This window comes from Sinocyclocheilus grahami, unplaced genomic scaffold, assembly GCF_001515645.1.
Source record: "Sinocyclocheilus grahami isolate Dianchi unplaced genomic scaffold, SAMN03320097.WGS_v1.1 scaffold571.1, whole genome shotgun sequence".
Taxonomy (NCBI): Eukaryota; Metazoa; Chordata; class Actinopteri; order Cypriniformes; family Cyprinidae; genus Sinocyclocheilus; species Sinocyclocheilus grahami.
In genome coordinates this window covers 51,521-71,295 of record NW_015505750.1, presented here as the reverse complement: position 1 = coordinate 71,295, position 19,775 = coordinate 51,521, and the positions used below count along the sequence as shown (strand labels likewise).

General features: G+C 37.7%; 3 protein-coding genes and 3 non-coding genes across 7 annotated transcripts; 3 read left to right on the top strand and 3 right to left on the bottom strand.

The window, feature by feature from the left end:
* Nucleotides 1–884: 884 nt before the first annotated feature.
* LOC107556523 (docking protein 1-like) lies at nt 885–1,804 on the top strand. The gene has a single exon (XM_016239662.1). It carries the CDS (start codon nt 890–892, stop codon nt 1,778–1,780), a length of 891 nt encoding a protein of 296 aa, XP_016095148.1. The 5' UTR covers nt 885–889; the 3' UTR covers nt 1,781–1,804.
* A 393-nt stretch (nt 1,805–2,197) lies between these two features.
* Nucleotides 2,198–7,282, top strand: LOC107556521 (zinc finger protein 90 homolog). Of its 2 annotated transcripts, none has more exons than XM_016239659.1 (8): nt 2,198–2,814; nt 2,944–3,038; nt 3,230–3,329; nt 3,443–3,546; nt 5,201–5,303; nt 5,553–5,629; nt 5,782–5,875; nt 6,067–7,282. In XM_016239659.1, exons 1-8 carry the CDS (start codon nt 2,529–2,531, stop codon nt 6,972–6,974), a joined length of 1,767 nt encoding a protein of 588 aa, XP_016095145.1. In that variant the 5' UTR covers nt 2,198–2,528; the 3' UTR covers nt 6,975–7,282. The 2 variants fall into 2 exon arrangements, with proteins under 2 accessions (XP_016095145.1, XP_016095144.1); XM_016239658.1 differs by having other exon boundaries at nt 5,198–5,303.
* Nucleotides 7,283–7,450: 168 nt separating this feature from the next.
* On the top strand, nt 7,451–7,523 carry trnak-cuu (transfer RNA lysine (anticodon CUU)). Its single transcript has one exon. It is a non-coding gene; the product is annotated as a tRNA-Lys (tRNA).
* Nucleotides 7,524–8,033: 510 nt separating this feature from the next.
* Nucleotides 8,034–8,105, bottom strand: trnam-cau (transfer RNA methionine (anticodon CAU)). The gene has a single exon. It is a non-coding gene; the product is annotated as a tRNA-Met (tRNA).
* Nucleotides 8,106–8,372: 267 nt separating this feature from the next.
* trnae-cuc (transfer RNA glutamic acid (anticodon CUC)) lies at nt 8,373–8,444 on the bottom strand. Its single transcript has one exon. It is a non-coding gene; the product is annotated as a tRNA-Glu (tRNA).
* Nucleotides 8,445–8,874: 430 nt separating this feature from the next.
* Nucleotides 8,875–19,745, bottom strand: LOC107556516 (transmembrane protein 132C-like). The gene is made up of 12 exons (XM_016239654.1): nt 19,425–19,745; nt 16,376–16,463; nt 15,598–15,812; nt 15,292–15,501; nt 13,508–14,004; nt 13,267–13,419; nt 11,861–12,056; nt 11,532–11,675; nt 11,238–11,452; nt 10,374–10,596; nt 9,814–10,005; nt 8,875–9,731 (listed from the first exon to the last, which is right to left on the bottom strand). The coding sequence occupies exons 2-12, from the start codon at nt 16,455–16,457 to the stop codon at nt 8,943–8,945; spliced, it is 2,916 nt and encodes a 971-aa protein (XP_016095140.1). The 5' UTR covers nt 16,458–16,463; nt 19,425–19,745; the 3' UTR covers nt 8,875–8,942.
* Between the last annotated feature and the right edge of the window lie 30 nt (nt 19,746–19,775).

The following is a 19,775-nucleotide window of genomic DNA, read 5'->3' as shown; positions in this document are numbered from 1 at the left end:
ATCGCTTTCCAGACTCAGTTAGCGTCCATTATGGAGGTGCTGGCAAATGCAGCGGTGGCTGAGATATGCAAACTCGTAGACGACGACTACGCGGTTATAAACTTACAGATGACCCAATGTCAGCGTGAAAACAAAGCGCTGAAGAGAAAACTTCACATACTGGAGCTGAAGATGGCTCGAGGGTTTGCAGAGAGGAGGATTAGTTCACTGAATCGCACTAACCGGGTTCAAGTGAGCGCCGCTAAGATGTTTAAGTTGATAAGACTTTTATTCCATAAGGGCTCAACTGATCAAAAGTGACAGTAAAGGCATTTGCAATGTTCTAAAAAAAATTATATTTAAAATTAATGCTGATCTTTTGAACTTTATATTCATCAAAGAATCGTGAAAAAAGAAAAACTGTTTTTACAAAAAATATTAAGCTGCACTACTGTTCAACATTGATAATAAGAAGAAATGTTTCTTGAGCACCAAATCAGCATATTAGAATGATTTCTGAAGGATCATGTGACACTGAAGACAGGTGTAATGACTGCTGAAAATTCAGCTTTGCCATCACAGGAATAAATTACATTTTTAAATATATTAAAATTGAAAACAGCTGTTATAAATTGTAATATTTCACAAAATTACAGTTTAACTGTATTTTTGATCAAATAAATGCAGCTTTTGTGACAAGAAAATACTTTGTTCAAAAACATTAAAAACCAACCCAAACTTTTGAACGCTATGTCTCAAAAATAATTAAAAAAAACTATACATTTTACAAAATTTTTACAGTAAAATGACATATATGGTAAACTCTTTTTTTCCAATATAAGGTCACTAGTTAACATGTTAAATGAGTGCTTACAAATATTTTTGACTTTCTCTCTCTGTTCCTTTCTAGATGCTGTTTTCTATAGAAGCAGGCAGGCGCTGTGAATCGGGCCCTGGAACCTTTAACTTTGAGACCAGACAGAGTGACGAGATCATTCGCCTTACTGAGTCGGCTATTCGCCTACAGAAGAGCCTTGCCGTTACTGGAGACAGGCACTCGCCACGTTCTCGTTCTCCTCGCTCACCCCTTCCAAGACGCCCTGATAGTTTTACTTTGCTTGATACGGAGGGCAGCAACAGCCCTCAGCCTTCAGACACAAAACTGCCCTTGAACCCTAATCCAGCAGATGTCCTTGGCCCAAACATATATGCTGTACATACAAAACCTTCAAGTCCTATTGGCTTAACCGAACCGAAAGATTCCATTTGCTCCTTAAAAAGCACACACTCGGATCCTGGTGGCGGTATTAGCTTGATTGAGCCTGTGTATTCAAATCCTGCGATTTTAATAGGCAGACATGAACCTGTGTGTGCAGATATAAAGACAGATCCTCTCCAATCTCATCATTGGGATGAATCAGAACCAGTGTATTCTGATCCTGCAGATGTCATCCGCCCGAAACTTAACATTTGTGTCCATGCCAACCTTACTGACGCGATGGACTGCCGGCCTGTCAAGACAACACCAAACAATGACAAGCAGCAAGAATCGGTGTACTCTGAGGTGTACGACCATGTCAAACTAAACACAAGTAAAGGACTTGACCAGACTGAAGAGCCCATTTATAGTGAACTTGAGTTTGTACAGTCAACTAAAAACGACAGCTCTCAACAAAACAAAATGCCTGATGAAAACCAATCCATCTACAACAAAGTTTACAAACCACCCAAAACCCCTCACCAAGAAAAGAAGCTAAGCCAAACACCAGAGGTAGTCTCTGAGGACCTTGGAATGATTTAATTAAATCTGTAATATAAAGTCTTTGAAATGTTATCCCCCCACCCACCCAATAATGTCATTATTTATTAATCCATTCTACAAAATATTGTGAAATGATGACTTCATATAAATTTGCTATTGTGAAACATTGATGCACATTATGAAAGATTTTTTTTTTTTTTTAGTATAATGCGTTTTATTTTTATTTTGTTTTACAAGCCCAAATATGTTGCATGTATTGTTTATATATTTTCTTGTACCAAAACAGAATTAAATGTTTATTTTATGAGATGTATGCATCTTTCAAAGAATGGCTTCAGTGGCTAAAATCTCACCGAAGGTCAGATCATTTAAAAAAATAAATAATTCCGGTATCCAGTCAAAACAATTTTTTATCGAAATAATATGGGTTTATAAATGAGATCATTTTCATTAAAAAGCCACAAACAAACGGTTTAGCCGAAATTAATCAAACTATAGGCTAACTGACAAAGTGGCCAAGACAATAATTATAGTTGTATTCATTCAGTAAATGTACTGAACGGTGTCGACGCTAGATTGGTGTGCGCAGTAAAAGAGCCTTTATGGTTTTTACGTCACTACTACTGACCGGAAGTGCTGAACGATGTCAAACCCGAGCGAATGATTGTTATTCCCACGATGTTTTGAAGACGTGTCTTTACATTTCTGAATTCTGTACCATTTTCATCCAGCTCCCAAATCATTGAACGTTTACTGAAACGTGCTGTAGGACGCGTAAACGTTAACCATGTCCAATCGCATCGCTTTCCACACGCAGCTAGCTTCCATTATGGAGGTGCTGGCAAATGCAGCGGTGGCTGAGATATGTAAACTCGTAGACGACGACTACGCGGTCATAAACTTACAGATGACTCAATGTCAGCGTGAAAACAAAGCGCTGAAGAGAAAACTTCACATACTGGAGCTTAAGATGGCACGAGGATTCGCAGAGAGGAGGATTAGTTCACTGAATCGCACTAACCGGGTTCAAGTGAGCGCCGCTTTGTCAGACAAATACAGGAACCAAGCTAACGGTGTGTGATCATGAAACCTTACATGAACTATTCTACCGCCAGTGTCTCTGTCACACCAAATAAATTATAAAACCTAGTGTGGTTAAAGTACCCTGTTTTCTGTTGTTTCTCCGGTTTTCATACACCCAGACGTCCTGTATGGAGCTCAGTTTAACTCGGGTCTGTGGAGAGGTGGAGGGACAGACTCGACTGCTCAGCAAGCTGTAAATGAAAGTAACAGTATGGTAAGCTGTTAACTTTATAGGTAGATCTAACAATAGTTTGACTGCCATAGACAAATAAAATATAGATATATTAACGAAATAAATCAAATATTGAAGATATATTGACTGACATAGATAGAAACAGCAGCAATTACTTTTTTTTTTTACATAAATATCTGTTTAATATATAGAGATTTATCCTTTCATGAAAGGCAGGAGATGCAGTATTATCAGAAGCGGACACAGTGCTGATAAAGGATGAGATGTTTGAGGAGGACCAAACACCGCAGAGACTGTTCATCAGAGATGGTGGTGAGTGTATAGGAGAATATAAGCCACTTGTTATAAAAGTAACAGAGGTTAGGTAGCTAACAATACCCATTTTTTACCCAAAGCTTGTCTTGACACTGTTTCTCTGCTTTTAGGAGTAAAAGAGACGCCATCACAGACTGGAGAGGCAGGTATTGGTGATGTTCAGATGGTGAAAGATGATGATCAGGTCTCTGGGAGGCAGCAGCCGACTTTGGAGGTCAGTGGATCTGACACTGCGCTTAAATCTGAGCCAGAGTTTGAGAGTGTTAAGGGGATATCCCAAGAGCCCATAGAATTACATGCTGCAGGAAAGTTTGATTTGAATGGAAAATCCAGTCCTTTGAGGGATTATTTAATGCAAGGGAGTGACAAAGCAGACTCACGGCTACAATCATGCACCTATGTGAACAATGCAAGATCGGCTGAGAGCCAATACACAGGCCCTTTGCGCCGTTCAGAGGTCATAGAAGTCGACTCTGCAGAGGAGGGGGAAGAGATTTCTGTGTGGGCTAGCAAAGTAGCACGAGGGAAAAGCCAGGCTCCACGTGTTTATCCCCAATTCGCGAGGGAGGAACGTCAGGATAGCAGGATCCTCTTGCCTTCCTCCAATCCGCCTCTGGTAACGAATGACTTTGCAGCAGTGGCATCAACATCTTCAAAAATACAAGCCACGGACAGCTACCCCAATGTCAGAGATGTCATATTTAACCAACAAAGAGTTGCTTGGACTAGAAATGACAGAGTTCCTCGCGAAAAACTCTTTGCCTGCACATATTGTGGCAAAGTTTTCAACCGCCCCAAAAAGGTGGTGATCCACCAGCGGATTCACACGGGTGAGAAGCCATTCAAGTGTAACACCTGTGGGAAGTTCTTTGCAGAGGCGGGAAATCTGAGAAAACACCAGAAAGTCCACACAGGAGAACGACCGTATAGTTGTTCTCAGTGTGGACAGACGTTTGCCTGGATACGAAACCTCAAAAACCACCAACAGAAGTACCATTCTGATATGTTAACTGCAGAAGAACTGCTTTCTCTAGGAGTCAATAAATGATCACCAGATTACTGCTCATGAGTGTGTATTATACCACCATCATATCTCTTCTGGATAAGACTTTCATTTAAATTATATACATGATTTACATAGTTTTTTTTTTAGTCGAAGTGTGTTTTTATATAATTAGCAAATTCATAGTAAAGCTCTGTCCTGTGGTGTACTGTACAAAAAGATGAAGCAACTTAGTCTGCAATAGTTTTTGGTATAATAAGTGTTCAGCATGTTTAAATAAACATTTCTGCACTCATTTTGTGTTTGTCTTTTGAAGAACATTGGTCTTATAAAAATGATGACTGAAGGCAGGAAGTTGGAGGAAGTAAAACCTTATGGAATCATCAGGTGGTCACTGCCTTTGCAACCACAAGTGTAAAATTTCCTTACCAATATCAGGACAGTTCAAACTTATTTAACTAATATCCAGAATTTAGTCAGCACTGTGCAATAACATAAATTCTGATTTTCCATATGAAACAACTATGACGTGATGAGTAAAATGTGATACATGATTAGATCCACATACCTGACTAAAGGAAACCCAACCATTGTTAAATACTAATAAATCATGCTCTGGCTGTTCAGCAGTTGCATAAATACTTACACACTTGACTTTTTAAAGAATGAAACGTCCACAGCTGTTTGTACAGTCAGACTTCAGTTATTAGGAACCTTATGACACCCTTACAATCCACTGAACACAATTCATCGTATACAAGAAATATCTAGTTAATTTGCTCACGGAAAGCTTCACACATTTTGATGTTTATGTGCCAGCCAGGGCCATGTTGTAACACAAAACCTTGTTTCATGTGTTCAGCAGCAAGGACAGGTGGAAGTCGGAGAACCAGAAACAATAGTGATAAAGGAAGATCTAAACGACCAGTGGGAAAGAAGCCAGGCACAAGCTGTAATTGTGCAAGATGGTGAGTAGAGGGCCAATGAGTCCTCTATTTGATGCTTAAGTCAGTGGTAGAATATTATGATACCATCTGTGTTGAATTAAATGTCTTTCTTATAATAAGAATAGATGCATATATTTCATTAAAGGGAGAGTTCACCCAAAAATATAAATTGTCATCAACTATTTTGTAACATGTATGTAAAACATTTACATACTTCTGCCTGGAATCTAGTATCCAATAAAATGACCATTCGTTCTCTTTCCTCACCAGAGTCAAATACAGAATTTTGTAGCGGAAGACTTTCTACCTCACCAGCCAAAAGCACAGATGCACCTGGTACAGAGAAGGTTTGTTGATTTACTGCTCTCTTAAGATGCAAAAAACTAGGACAGAGCTAAATAGTGCCAACAGGAAAGTGTCACGCTACAGCTGCAAAGTAAAAGTAAGCCACTTTAGGATCAAAACAAAACAAATGAATGTAGTTTTATTTTACTTCCAGCCCATAGAGGTGGAATTTTTCCATTCGAGTGAAAATGGACAGGATAGGAGCCAGAAAACCAAAATTTCTTCATCCACCGGACTGCATATACAGGGTGAGTAAATGAAAAGAAGAAAACAGATGAAGATTTAACCTTTCAATGCGTATATACACTGAATATGTACGTATAAGCACACTATATAAAGCTTTTTAACTAAACAGATTTGAATGTCATCTTAAATTTAGAGCTAAGAGTATTTGCAGATTAGAAGTGGTCTGACAGTATCTGAACATATTTAAATCCAGGTACTGTTGAGTCCAGTCCAAGTAGGCCTCAACAGCACCAGTACCACAGGTTTGCTGGTCGACCTAGCAAGGGTCTAACAACAGGAGAAACTGCAGCTCTCACAGGCTCAGGGCACGTACACAAGGGAATGGTGAAAAGCAGAACTTCACCCACGAACCAGACTCTGCTCAGCAGAGAAAAGACAGCCACTGAAATGTCAGGAACGGACTGCTTGTTGTATGACAGACATGCAGAACCTAAAACCAGCTTTATGCACTGGCCCACACATCCATCCTGCTCATATACAAATTTGGACCAGGATCAAGACTGTATGCTGGTTCAGTCAGAGACTGTATCATCTATTAGAAGCTCCAAAGGTGGACGGGATGGAGCATCATCTACCCGAACACATGCTGTAAGCAATGCAGGAGCAGCAGAGGGACCTATAAGAGAAGAGGAAAGGTGGAATCAAGCTGCCATTTTGAGGCAAAGCCAAACTGAAGCATCAGGGCAAATCAGTAGTCCCGAAGTGATTCAGACAGAGACTGCAAGTAGAACAAACTCTTCATATTTCACTGTGATTCCCCAAATGATGTCCAACTTACCTCAGCCTGGGGCTTCTCATGCCAGGCTGCAACTACCAAAGCACATAGAGAAAGGTAGACGGAAAAGCTACATTTGTAAGTATTGTGGAAAGGCGTTCCCTGGATTGTCCAATGTTGTGGCCCACCAGCGTGTGCATACAGGGGAGAGGCCCTTTAGGTGTGATACATGTGGGAAGCTTTTCACAGAGGCAGGCAACCTCAAGAAACACCAAAGAGTTCACACAGGAGAGAAACCCTTCATCTGTCCCCGCTGTGGGAAACGATTCGCCTGGATCTGCAACCTAAAGACCCATCAGCAGTCGGCGTCCTGTGGAGGAGTCTGATATAACATATCTGATGACAATGCAGGGCTTCCAACTCCTGCCTCTTATGAACCCAGCAGTCTTCTGAATGTCAAAGGAATCATTATAATATTCATGGAATAATTTACACAATAAAGAAAAGGGGCATAAAAAATAAAAATAGAAACATTAGTAGGAAGATTAAGGTCGGTAGATTAGCATCGGTTAAATCAATTTGTCTTCGGTGTGTTTTAATAATGACTGTCCGTGGATTGTAATATTAAAAGCGAGCAGCAGGTGGTGCACGAACACAAATAAATGGAGCGTCCATCGGCGTTTACTTTTGTATTACCCGCACGGTATAAACGGATTTTGCAATACAAAAAGTCAGCTTTTTTTAAGTACTGTAAATATGGTTATTAAAGGTATTTAATCATATAGAAGTATTGGTGTGTATGCAGCGGTAGAAGCATATATTGACTGTTTCGAATATATTGGTCAAATGATTTTATGTATCTGCCCGGCTAGCTCAGTCGGTAGAGCATGAGACTCTTAATCTCAGGGTCGTGGGTTCGAGCCCCACGTTGGGCGCAAGTGTTTTTGTAAATATGTTTTTTTCCCCCAGATAATAGTTCTACCAACATAACCTGAACTCTAAGCGTTGCTCTGATATTTTCCAGCATCTTGCATATCCAGATCTCCAACTGACAACTCACTGTGGAAACTGTTGAAATTAGTTTATAAAGCTTGTAGATGCCCCCAGATAATAGTTCTACCAACATAACCTGAACTCTAAGCGTTGCTCTGATATTTTCCAGCATCTTGCATATCCAGATCTCCAACTGACAGCTCACTGTGGAAACTGTTGAAATTAGTTTATAAAGCTTGTAGATGTCTGCAAGATTAGATTTTATGTAAATTAGTTGCTTCTTTAAAGATCTTTTGGAACCTTTATGATTCATGTTAATCTAAGATTTGAAATAAAACTGTAAAAGTTGTTGAAGCTGAGAATTAAAAATTGGTTTCTTTATGAAAAAAGGAACCAAATATAATGCTTGAAATAATAATAATAATAATAAAAACACAGCGAAATAAAACACTTAGCAGAGGATGGTTTCGATCCATCGACCTCTGGGTTATGGGCCCAGCACGCTTCCGCTGCGCCACTCTGCTGATTAAAACGTAGGGTTTGTTTTGTGCGTATGAGTTTCTTGATTCTCTTGAATTTCTTCAAATATATGGTGTTTTTTTATGAGACAGAATGTATTTAAAATTGTTTATTTTACATACCAGTCGACACTTTATCATACCATTGTCCAGACGATTTTCTGTGATATTCTTATAATTGTGTATCTATGGTGTTCACATGCGCAAATACTTCAGCACAATATATTATTCAGAACTTTTTAACTTACAATACGACTGTAAAAAAAACTGTCATTCCCTGACCGGGAATCGAACCCGGGCCGCGGCGGTGAGAGCGCCGAATCCTAACCACTAGACCACCAGGGAGAGCTACAAATACTGGTTCGCGTAAATTGTTAACGCTGAAGTTTACGTTATGTAGTTATTGTGGTTCATTGTATTCGCAAAAACAGTTGAAATTGAATTAACTCTGCTTACCATGGTAATTGGAATGAACCACATCAATTCTATTACGGTAATAAAGTCCTAGAAATTTGATCTGTATGACGGAACACTGTCAGCTCATAAAAAAGTTTGTTACGATTAATATTGTGTAGTAGTATTCATATGTTGTATCTAATGCATGATTATTCATATTACTATGCATTGTCTTTTCTTGTACTGATGAAAATAACAGTAAACAATTACAAAAAATACATCATTTACATTAACATACTCCCACATTTCGCCTAAAAACTCACATTGGTGGTCAGTAGCCTAGTATAATTACATGATATATAATTATACTTTTCCCGGATATGCACAAAGTAATATGCAATGTGTGATATTCTGAAATTCAAAAAGTCATTTCCTTTCCCCTCTGTCCTATCCTGTTACCACTTCACACTGTTTTCCCTCTACCTTCTCTTCTTGCTCTTCTCCAGTTTCCTCATCTTCCTCCACAGTGACTTTTACATTTCCCTCTGGGCTTTCTCTGTGCCTCTGTTCTCTCAGTGCAGATGGCAGGCAGTTGACCAGGAAAAGGAGAGAAGAGAGACAGAGAAGAGAAAGGACAGCTCCAATGCCAATCTCTACTTGTCTATCAGCAGTTTTAACCTCTTTCCTCTCTTTTTCCACCCCAGGAGATAAATACACGGCACTCTCTTTATGGGTGGGAATCAAAACTGCCTGCTCCAAGTCATTTCTTCTGAACAAGTCATTATCAACAACATAGACACTTGTGGAATTTATCGTCGTATTTTGCTGATCTTCTAAGTTAACATACAGATCATTGTTGGAGTCAACAAACATATCAGTCACATCATGCATCTCAAAGTTGGTTTCTTCACTTCCCATTGGCCAAAAGTCCATGTTCAAGTTCACCCTTATCCAGCCAGAGCCTTTAGACAATCTTTTTGCTTCACTTCCTTTTTGGATTACTTCCGGTTCAACGTGGTTAAATGTTGGTTCACAAGTGGAGACCAGAAGTTCGGCATTCACAAGAGGCCCTCCGCCATCACCTTGTGCTAAAATGCGCTGGGATGGAGCAGGTGTCACAGCAGCCACAGACTCAGCCAAAGAGGAGATCCGGAGAATATAGGGAATCCCACTAAAGGCATAGACAGGTATGGTGGTGTCATCATCAAACTGGATCCAAACACTGATGGATGCTTCCTAATAAAAAAGAGTGGAAATAATGAGTACTAGAACAAGGCTGGTATATTAGTGTTAAAATGTTTGCACACAGTATACTTACTTGCCCATGGTTGTACAGTGTGTTGTGAGTATCCACTGTTGCTGTGACAATAGATGGATGAGATGGGCTGGAATTAATGGACAGGCCAAGCCCTCCCACCAACTGAACTGAGAGGTCACCAGGAGTGACTGGTTCAGAGGTTACAGTGACATTAGCACTTCCAAGCACTCCATCCCACTGACTTGATATCACCTTGAAAAACAGAAATATGTGAAGCAATGGGAGGGGAGGGGGGGGCCAAGATAGGCCCACATTTATAGGAATAGTTCACCAACAAATGAAAATCCAGTCGTTATTTAATCACCTTCATATTGTGTCCTGTAGGACTTTATTTCTTCTGTAGACCACCAAAGAAGATATTTTGAAGGTCCAAACAATAAAAGCCATTGGGGTCCAAAACAACGTTGGACCCCTTTTACTTGAATTGTATGGCAAAAACGGAGACATTTTTAAGAATAACTTCTTTTGAGTTTCGCAGAAGACAGGTTTGGATTGACATAAATTACATCAAATTTTCATTTTTGGGTGAACCTTTAGGTATATTTAATTCAGATACCAACATATAATGATGTAATTCCAGGCTTCAAGCCAATTAGATGTTTTTGTTTATCAAGAGCAGCAATATACTGGTTTTCTATCCTCAGCCAGTCTCGGACAAGTTCAGTCACATCCACAAACCAATCGGGTGATCCGAGCATGTAGGTTGGTTGGCCTTGAGCTGCTGATTGGGCACTGAACTGTGCCAAAATCTGTATAGTGGACCTCTGATAAACTGGTTCACACCTAAGAAAGAGACATTTCAATTTCCTTATGATCAAAGCCATTACCTTGCACAGTCATTTGAACAGTCTGCAGAGGAATAACTAGTTAACTACATTAGTTAACATTAACTAACTATTTACTTAAAATCTTAATCTTAAAAGGTATTAAAGAGAGTATACTTTCATGAATATGAGTTTATTTGAAGTTAGTATATTTTAAATGTACTAAATTTCAACTTCATCATTACAAATATATTTAAATACATGACACAAGTTTTAATAGAAATGACGTTTACCATAAATGCTTGTCAGTACATTTGTCAGTATTTTAACCATATGTGAAAGGCAATAGAAGTAATTATGAAATTACATATAAATATGTACTTAAGTCCTACTTAAGTGGGTCAAAAGCACTCTTAAGCTCAACTAATTGAATTTAATATAAACTTAAACTATAATCCATTTTCATTTAATTGCAATTAACATGCAGTTAAGTGACCAAAAACATTATATTCAGTTCGTACTTAATTATAGTCTTTTTTAAAAGTATATTATTTCCGTAATACTCTTTTTAAAAGGATTTGCTTCGGTTTCACAAGGGAATGCATTAACTAACGTTAACTAATGGAACCTTATTGTTAAGTGTAACCAAATATTGCCTACCCACTCTCACTGTAGTAGCTCCAGCCTTTAATGGGACTCAGGACAGAGTCAGAGAGAGACACACGCAGTGGAACTATTGGAGCCCAAGCACAACCAAGCACAACCAAGCACAAAGAGCCACTGTGCATTCCCCAAAAAAACTCCAGCTCCACACAGATCCTGCCCCTTCCTGATTCACTCCCATCCACAAAAAGCACAGAGCAATCATGAGACACCTGCCATACAAGAAAAGAGCCATTAGATGAATTTATATATTTTATGCATCAGAACTGACCTCCTCCAAAATCGTTATACCTTGACAATATCTTCATTGTCTGAATGACACTTCACCGCTTTGGTAACATCTGATACTTTGCCATCAAGGTCCACCGCTAGGACAATGACTGGAAGTGACACAGGCTGGCTCGTCAAGATGGCTGTGTTGATAATTGTGTTGCTCTTGCCAATGAAAATAATAGGATCTCAGTAAACACTATGTTTTTCCTGTTCTTTACACATATTACATCAAACATCAAATAACAGTCTCAGACAAGTTGAAGACATTGGGACTTCTCATTCTGGTAGTGATCCTTATGATCATTTATTGGATGCATATGGAAATTAACTATATCTTGCTGATATACCTCTGTGATGGGGGCAATGCCCAACACTTCTCTGTCAGTAAAGGAGAAAAAGCTTGTCACTGGCCCATGTGGTGATACTGCAAATTTGCGTGTTGAGTACTCCACCCACCAGCTAGCAGTGACAGTCCTCGCTACGTCAAAGTTTCTGTGTAAAGCCTCAAATGAGAGACAGGATACCTGGCTTAGAGCAGAAGTGCTATAACACAAGGAAAGTGACACAGACAAAAATAAAAGTTTGGATGTCAGATTGTTGTTTGAACTAGCTTTCAGCAGGGCTGCCAACTTCAGCTTGGAGTTAGTCGCCCACATTGGGATAAGAGTCCTTTTGTCTTGTCTCAGAAAACAGTGAAAAGCTGTACAATAACTGCTGCAGTGCTACAAAACAAATAACTGCTAATGCTAACTTATTGCTACACATATTAGTTACTAACCTAAACACATTGGGGAGACACAGAGTGTAACCATAACCGTAACTCACTGACCTGCCTGCCTGTGTTCACACATTACAAGATGAGAGAGAGAGGCTGACTACTCAGCATGCATGAGTATAAATTACAACAAATTACAGACCCGACTGGTCTGAATAACTTGCTGATGTACTGTGCTGCCTGCTCTGTCTTTTGCAATGTGTGAACTCATTGTCTCCTTTGCTCCGCAATACTGTGGGAGAAAAAGGAGGTGTGGTGTAGCAACCCAAACTGAGTGACTCTTACACTGAAGCAGCCCTCAGGTTTGTGATGTATATCATGTCATGCTTTAAACAAGTACACTTATTTGAATGTGTTGACAAAAAGCTAAACTACAGCACATGAAGTACAAGTATATTTAAATACATGACACAAGCTTCAATATTACAGTAATTTTAATATAAATGTTTGTCAGCAGGCCCGGTTTTTGCCAGCTATAAAAGGGTGGGCTGGCAGATATCCTAGGTGTTTATTTTATTTAGTTTATACATTTATTTTATAATGTAATTTATTCCTGTGATGGATCTATTACTCCAGTCTGCAGAATCACATGCTTCTTCAGAAATCATTCTAATATGCAGATTTGGTACTCAAGAAACATTTCTTCTTATTATCAATATTGAAAACATTTCTCATTGTTTACTATTTTTGTGGAAACAAATTTTGGGGGGAAAAAAATGGAAAATATTTTTTTAAGGATTCTTTTATGAATAGAAAGTTCATAAGAACAGCATTTATTTGAAAAAGAAACCTTTTGTAACATTATAAATGTCTTTAATGTCATTTTAATGCATCAGTTTAATGCAAATTTGCCAAATAAAAGTCTTTTTTCTTTCAAACAAACTAAACTTTTGAACGGTAGTTTTTCTATACTATAATATATTGATATATAATAGATTAGTAGTGATTAATTCTAGAGTCAGTAATTATTCCTCTTACCCAGTGTTGTCTGGATGGGTACCAGTGCTGTGGTTAATGATGGAAATAACGTCACGTTTTGATCCCGTTGTCTTTTCTACATTAACCAGCCACAGGTCAGAGTTTGTGACTGGATGGACCTCCAGAGACAACAACCCTTTTTTCACTTTCAGTCTGGAAGAAAAAAAAAGTGAACAGTAATATTCAATAGATTATAGCATAAAATGTGCTGAGAAATTTTATGTAATAATATTAATGCTACATAATGGTCAGAGACTCCACACTAAAATTTGCCCTCAGGTTTACTGACACTCTTACTGGTCGTCCAGCTCGTACAGGCCCTTTGCTGAAGACAATTAGCACATTGGAATCCAACCAAAGTTTTTCCTCCACTTGTCTGTCTAAACATTTAGAGCTCTGCTCGGTCTTGTTGATCTGTTGATCTTCGAGTCCCACAGGACCAACGTAGTGAAACTTCCTCTCAGACTGCTGCAATACTTCCTCCACACATCGAGGGGGTCCGGCTTCAGGATTGGACACAATGCCAAAGGAAGAGTAGTAGAGCTGAATTTGATCAGTCTGGCCCCTGGGTCCTCGTGGCATATACGGGTGCCTTCTCTCACGGTTACGAGAACGAGAGCGGTTTTTGCTCAGGTGACGTTGCTTGAAAATCTGGTCCAGGTTTGCCTTGATGTTCTGAATAGGCTCAAACCAGTCGTTTGAAAGTGTCAGAGTGACCACACACAACCCAAAAGGTGGCTGAGAAGAAATGGAAGAATACAAAGTGGATTCCTATATGGCTAAATACTTACATAAATATAATAAATATAAACCAGTCAAAAGTTTGGAATAATTTGATGAAAAAAAATTTTTTAATACTTAAAAAAAAAGTAATATTGTAAAATATTTTTGCAACTTTTCATTTCAACATATTTTGAAATGTAATTTATTCCTACGATGGCAAAGCTGAATTTTCAGCAGCCATTACTCAGTCTTTTCCGTGTTATATGATCCTTCAAAAATCTAATATGAAATTCTAATATGCAGATTTTTTAATTGAATTTCAATTACATTTTAATTTCAAATTGCAATAAATGTAACAATATTTCTGTTTTTACCGTACTTTTAATAAAAAAATGCAGACTTGGTGAGCATAGGAGATGTTTTTCAAAAACATGAAAAAATGTTTGACCTGTATTATATAATAAATGTATATTTCTTATATATTTTAAATACATTTTACATATATTTTAATACACATGGCCAATAAATATATTTATAATTTATATTTTAAAATATATGTACATAAATATATATTCAATAAGTTTCAGTAACTTAAAGGGGTTCAAGTTTTCCTTTCTCTTTGGAGTGTTACAAGCTGATTGTGCATAGATAAGATCCCTGAAGTTGCAAAGACTAAAGTCTCAAAACCAAAGAGATATTCTTTATCAAAGTTAAGACTCTGCCACGCCCCCCTAAAACGCCTCATTCTAACAGGCCCCCACATATCTACCTCTCTATGTGGAAATATTTGCATAATGCGGCCCAAATGTGCACGCAAAGAAAGAAGGCGTGGTTTCAGTAACCGCAGTTAGTGTTGAAGCAGCATGTCAGGGAGACGCTGTGTGTTTCTAGGCGAAAGCAAAAGCACTTTATTTGGCCTTCCGAAAGTAGATGCATTTAGAAATCTTTAAGATGACTTACAACAGAACAGCAATGCATTTTATGGACGACCGTTTCGTGAACCTAGGAGAGGAGGTAATTCTGACTTTGCTATGACAATCTGGTGCTTCTGAATCAGCTACTGTTTTGTTATTAGTTTAAGTATTTGCTATTGACTGTTCAAATGCGGAGTTTTGCGCATCGTGTGTGTGTGTGTGTGTGAAAGAGAGAGAGAGAGAGAGAGAGCGAGAGAGCAATATATATATTGGTCGAAAATATTTTGTTTTATGTGTTCATTTGAAGATTTAGGTGATCACATAATACTGAGGTTTATTTGAAATTCTTCTCTTATATTGCTGTCTTGATCCATATGTGATATGGTACCTGAGTGAAGCAGGAAGCTTTCTGTTCTTCTGTCTGTTTGAAAGCATGGAGAGTAACACAGGTTCCTCTGTTAACATCACCCCTCATATGAAACAGCACTCGCACCTTAAACTGCTCTCCTCTGTCACCCTCCATCTCTTTCATGATGGTTTTAGAAAGGAGTGATGCAGTGAGAGATGGAGTCAGGGGAGGAATGGGTTCAGACATCACCTTGAGAAGAAAAGAAGTGGTAGAACAGAATAAGTAACTTAACTTTATCTTTGAAGATGATATAAAAGTCATTAACCATAATCGAGACTGCAATACCTGTGTGATGGTATAGGAACCAAATGTAGCGTGGAGAAGCGGTTTGGAGGCCATTCCAGATGGAGGCATGAGCAACAGGGACTGGGTGGAGGTGAAGGGGCTGGAATTGGTGAAGAGAAGCCCCAGATCAGCCTGAGAGAGGGGGAGAGACTGCCATGATGATGGAACAGTGACCCGGACTGGAAGCGATGGGGATGGGGGTGTCTGACAATGGGCTTTTGATGGAGAAATAGGAGAGTCGGGATATTAGTTTGTGAGATTAGTAACAACTGTTTTATTATTCAAGCACTGATCTCTCATATTAACAGCAACATAAAACTTTGATATACAAGATGCATAAATTTAAGAAAAATGCTCACACTCTTTCATTTAAATTCAAACTTGGTCTGAGAAACTTCATAGTGCTCTAAAGATTTTCCCCATCTAAATAACATTCAAAAAGATTTTTAAAAATCTTACTTTCAAAGGACATAAAGTGCACTCTTAAAAATAAAGGTTCCAAAAGAAGGGGTTTTGAGGTGTTGGGGAAACATTTGTGTTCCCCAAAGCAACTTTCAGTAACCAGTACTTAAAAATACAATTTTTTTTTCAGTGGGAAGAACATTTAAAATAATCTAAAGAATCTTTTTCCACTTTATAGAACGTTTTTTAGAATGTAAAGATTCCATGAATGTTCTTTGTGGAACCGCTGATGCCAATAAAGAACCTTCATTCTTAAGAGTGTGTGTTTATGCAGTGTTTTGGGGGGATTGTGAAAAAAAGTGTAAATAAAACTTACAAAGTATTATGAATAAGTGAAGGGTGGCAAGTCTCATAGCAGAATACTTCAATTTGAGTCCAGAAAGACTCATTACATCCATAACACCCTGTAACAATAAATTCTGTAGTCAATAATAAATATTTGTCAAATTTAGTTGTTACATTTATCTTATAAAACAAATATATTAAAGGCATAGTTCACCAAAAAGAAAAGACAATTTTTTTTTTTTGAAAATGTACTCTCAGGCCATTCAAGATGAGTAGATGAGTTTCTAAATCAGAACAGATTTGGAGAAATTTAGCATCACTTGCTCACCAATGAATCCTCTGCAGTGAATGGGTGCCGTCAGAATGAGCCCAAAAAGCTGATAAAAACATCACAATAATCCACAAGTAATCACAAGTGAAAAGCCTTGTGTTTGTAATAAACAAATCCATCATCAAGGCATTTTAACATCCATAATAAATCCATAATCCATAATCAAAACTCTTTCATCAAAATCCAACGAGAAATTTATTTAGAATAGTTTTCACTTGTAAACACAGCTTGACAGGAAAACAGGAAACTTGATCCTTTGCAGTTTACTTATAGAGTTGAGCATGGAGTTGAAGATGCCACTCTCACTCTACTGGATAAGGTTGGAAAATATTTGGATGCGGCAGATTTCTGCATTAGGATTTTATTTCTGCATTTTTAACACTGTGAACATAAATACACTTTTAAGGTGGCTGAAGGAGTTGCAGGTGCACCAAACTCTTATTTTATGGATTAATAATTTTTTAAGGAACTGTCCACAGCATGTGCTGGTAAATAGCAAAAAGTCGGAGAATGTGGTTTTAAACACTGGTCTTCCACAGGGATGTGTTTTATCTCCAATTCTTTTTTCTATTCATACAAATGAAATGACCTGTGATAATGATAATTTGACGCTTATAAAATATGCAGATGACATGGCCTTGGTGGGATGTGTAAAGGATATTCAATCATTGTACTTACCTCAATTTTGTGGGAGGAGAGTTCTTTGTAGCTTAATATTAGTCAAACTAAAGAAATGTGTTGTGGGGCTAATAATGTACGAGCACTTTGTAAGCCTTTGTTATGTAATGGAGATGAAGTTGAGCAGGTGGGATCTTTTAAATATTTAGGTACAGAGATTGACTCCCAATTTTCATTTGATAAGCATTCAGACAGTGTTTTTAAAAAGGTTTATAGGCTTATTGAGGAAACCGAGGAGTTTTAATATTGAAAAGGACATTCTCTCCTGATTAAGATGAGAAGACTTTTTCACTGGAGAAGGCAATACAACGGATTGAGGGTTCATTTAGTTGGAGGCAACAGTTTGAAGTTAAAAATGTCTTGATGGATTTGTTTCTTACAAAAATGCAACTTTTTGCTTCACACTATGTTAATTGACAGACTGGAGTTGGAATATGGATTACTTGTGGATTATTGTGATGTTTTTATTTGCATTTTTGAGTCTCATTCTTACGGCACCCATTCACTGCAGAGATTGGTAAGCAAGTGATGTAATGCTACATTTCTCTAAATCTGTTCCGATGGAGGAACTCATCTACATCTTGGATGACCTGAGGGAGGTAAAATTACCAGCAAATGTTCATTTTTGGGTGAACAATTCCTTTAATATTATCCATTAGAATATGCATTTTAAAAAACACATCTCAAATACTCAAATATTTAATTCTTAGAAGTGACGTGTTAATATAATTTCAGATAAAATAAGATAGTTTATAGCTTAAAGATAGTTAATACAGTTTAAAGAGAAAATGTAAATGAAAAAAAAGTATATACATATGTATATATATATATATATATATATATATATATATACTATAAAATTTAAAGACATTTCTTTTAAATGCATGCACATTTTTTTATGAGGCAACAACAACAAAAACAACAAAATAGATATCATGCTGCACAAAACGCTTACTGTATGCGCATTCAGTCTTTTCTACTCCCGTATTTTGTTCTAACAGACACTTGGTAGCAAGTAACATGATTTAGAAATGACAATAAACTCTAGCAAGATACCATACCACCAAACCTTTCCTTAACCGTAGCTATATCCCACCTAAATAGCAGCAAAAGTGTTTTGCAATTCAACATCAACACAAAATTATACCTAACAATATTTTTTTTGGACTTAAGTATAGTAGTTAAAAACCAACCAAACCAAGTATAGTAGTTAAAAGAACCAATTCTCACTATTAATAAGTTGATTATTAGCATGCATATTGCATATTGGGTGTTTATTAGTACTAATAAAGCACATATTAATGCCTTATTCTGCATGACTGTATTTTAGATCCCTTAATCCTACCTCATACCTAAACTTAACAACTACCTTACTAACTATTAATATGCAGCAAATTAGGAGTTCACTGTGGGTTAATAGTGAATATGTGTTCTCTAATCACCTAATACAGGTGCATCTCAATAAATTAGAATGTCGTGGAAAAGTTCATTTATTTCAGTAATTCAACTCAAATTGTGAAACTCGTGTATTAAATAAATTCAGTGCATACAGACTGAAGTAGTTTAAGTCTATGGTTCTTTTAATTGTGATGATTTTGGCTCACATTTAACAAAAACCCACCAATTCACTATCTCAACCAATTAGAATACTTCATAAGACCAATAAAAAAAACATTTTTAGTGAATTGTTGGCCTTCTGGAAAGTATGTTCATTTACTGTACATGTACTCAATACTTGGTAGGGGCTCCTTTTGCTTTAATTACTGCCTCAATTCGGCGTGGCATGGAGGTGATCAGTTTGTGGCACTGCTGAGGTGGTATGGAAGCCCAGGTTTCTTTGACAGTGGCCTTCAGCTCATCTACATTTTTTGGTCTCTTGTTTCTCATTTTCCTCTTGACAATACACCATAGATTCTCTATGGGGTTCAGGTCTGGTGAGTTTGCTGGCCAGTCAAGCACACCAACACCATGGTAATTTAACCAACTTTTGGTGCTTTTGGCAGTGTGGGCAGGTGCCAAATCCTGCTGGAAAATGAAATTACTATAAAATTTCCTAAAAGTTTGTACTTGCCTCAACAGTCCTTTCAGATTTTCAGATGTGCAAAACCGAAAGTAAGATATCACTCTTCGCTCACAGACATGCTCAGTCCAATGTGTGATTTTAGTCACAGAGTTTCATCAGTCCATCTTCTGTCAGGATACTTGCTTCTATGCTTTGGAAGTTTTTCTTAGTTTTGTAAATATATAAATATTCCAAGTTAAGTTATACTTCAGAGGTATCCAAATGATTTTAAAATCCTTGATTCCTTATTTTCATGTGTTGTTTTTCTCTCTCTTTTTTGCCATTTGTAGCTCTGCACTGTTTCGGTCTGTCACTCTCTCTGTCCCTCTTTGGCTGGTGTTCCGGATTCACACAATACAG

Excerpts from the sequence above, each read along its gene's own strand:
- LOC107556523 (XM_016239662.1), top strand. The coding sequence starts at position 890 with ATGCTGTTTTCTATAGAAGCAGGCAGGCGCTGTGAATCGGGCCCTGGA.
- LOC107556521 (XM_016239658.1), top strand. The coding sequence starts at position 2,529 with ATGTCCAATCGCATCGCTTTCCACACGCAGCTAGCTTCCATTATGGAG. Across the intron at positions 3,039-3,229 it reads TAAATGAAAGTAACAGTATG|GCAGGAGATGCAGTATTATC; the intron begins GTAAGCTGTTAA and ends CTTTCATGAAAG. Across the intron at positions 3,547-5,197 it reads GGCAGCAGCCGACTTTGGAG|CAGCAAGGACAGGTGGAAGT; the intron begins GTCAGTGGATCT and ends TCATGTGTTCAG.
- LOC107556516 (XM_016239654.1), bottom strand. The coding sequence starts at position 16,457 with ATGGATGTAATGAGTCTTTCTGGACTCAAATTGAAGTATTCTGCTATG. Across the intron at positions 15,502-15,597 it reads GTTCCTATACCATCACACAG|GTGATGTCTGAACCCATTCC; the intron begins GTATTGCAGTCT and ends TTTCTTCTCAAG. Across the intron at positions 13,420-13,507 it reads GTGGAGTCTCTGACCATTAT|ACTGAAAGTGAAAAAAGGGT; the intron begins GTAGCATTAATA and ends TTTTTCTTCCAG.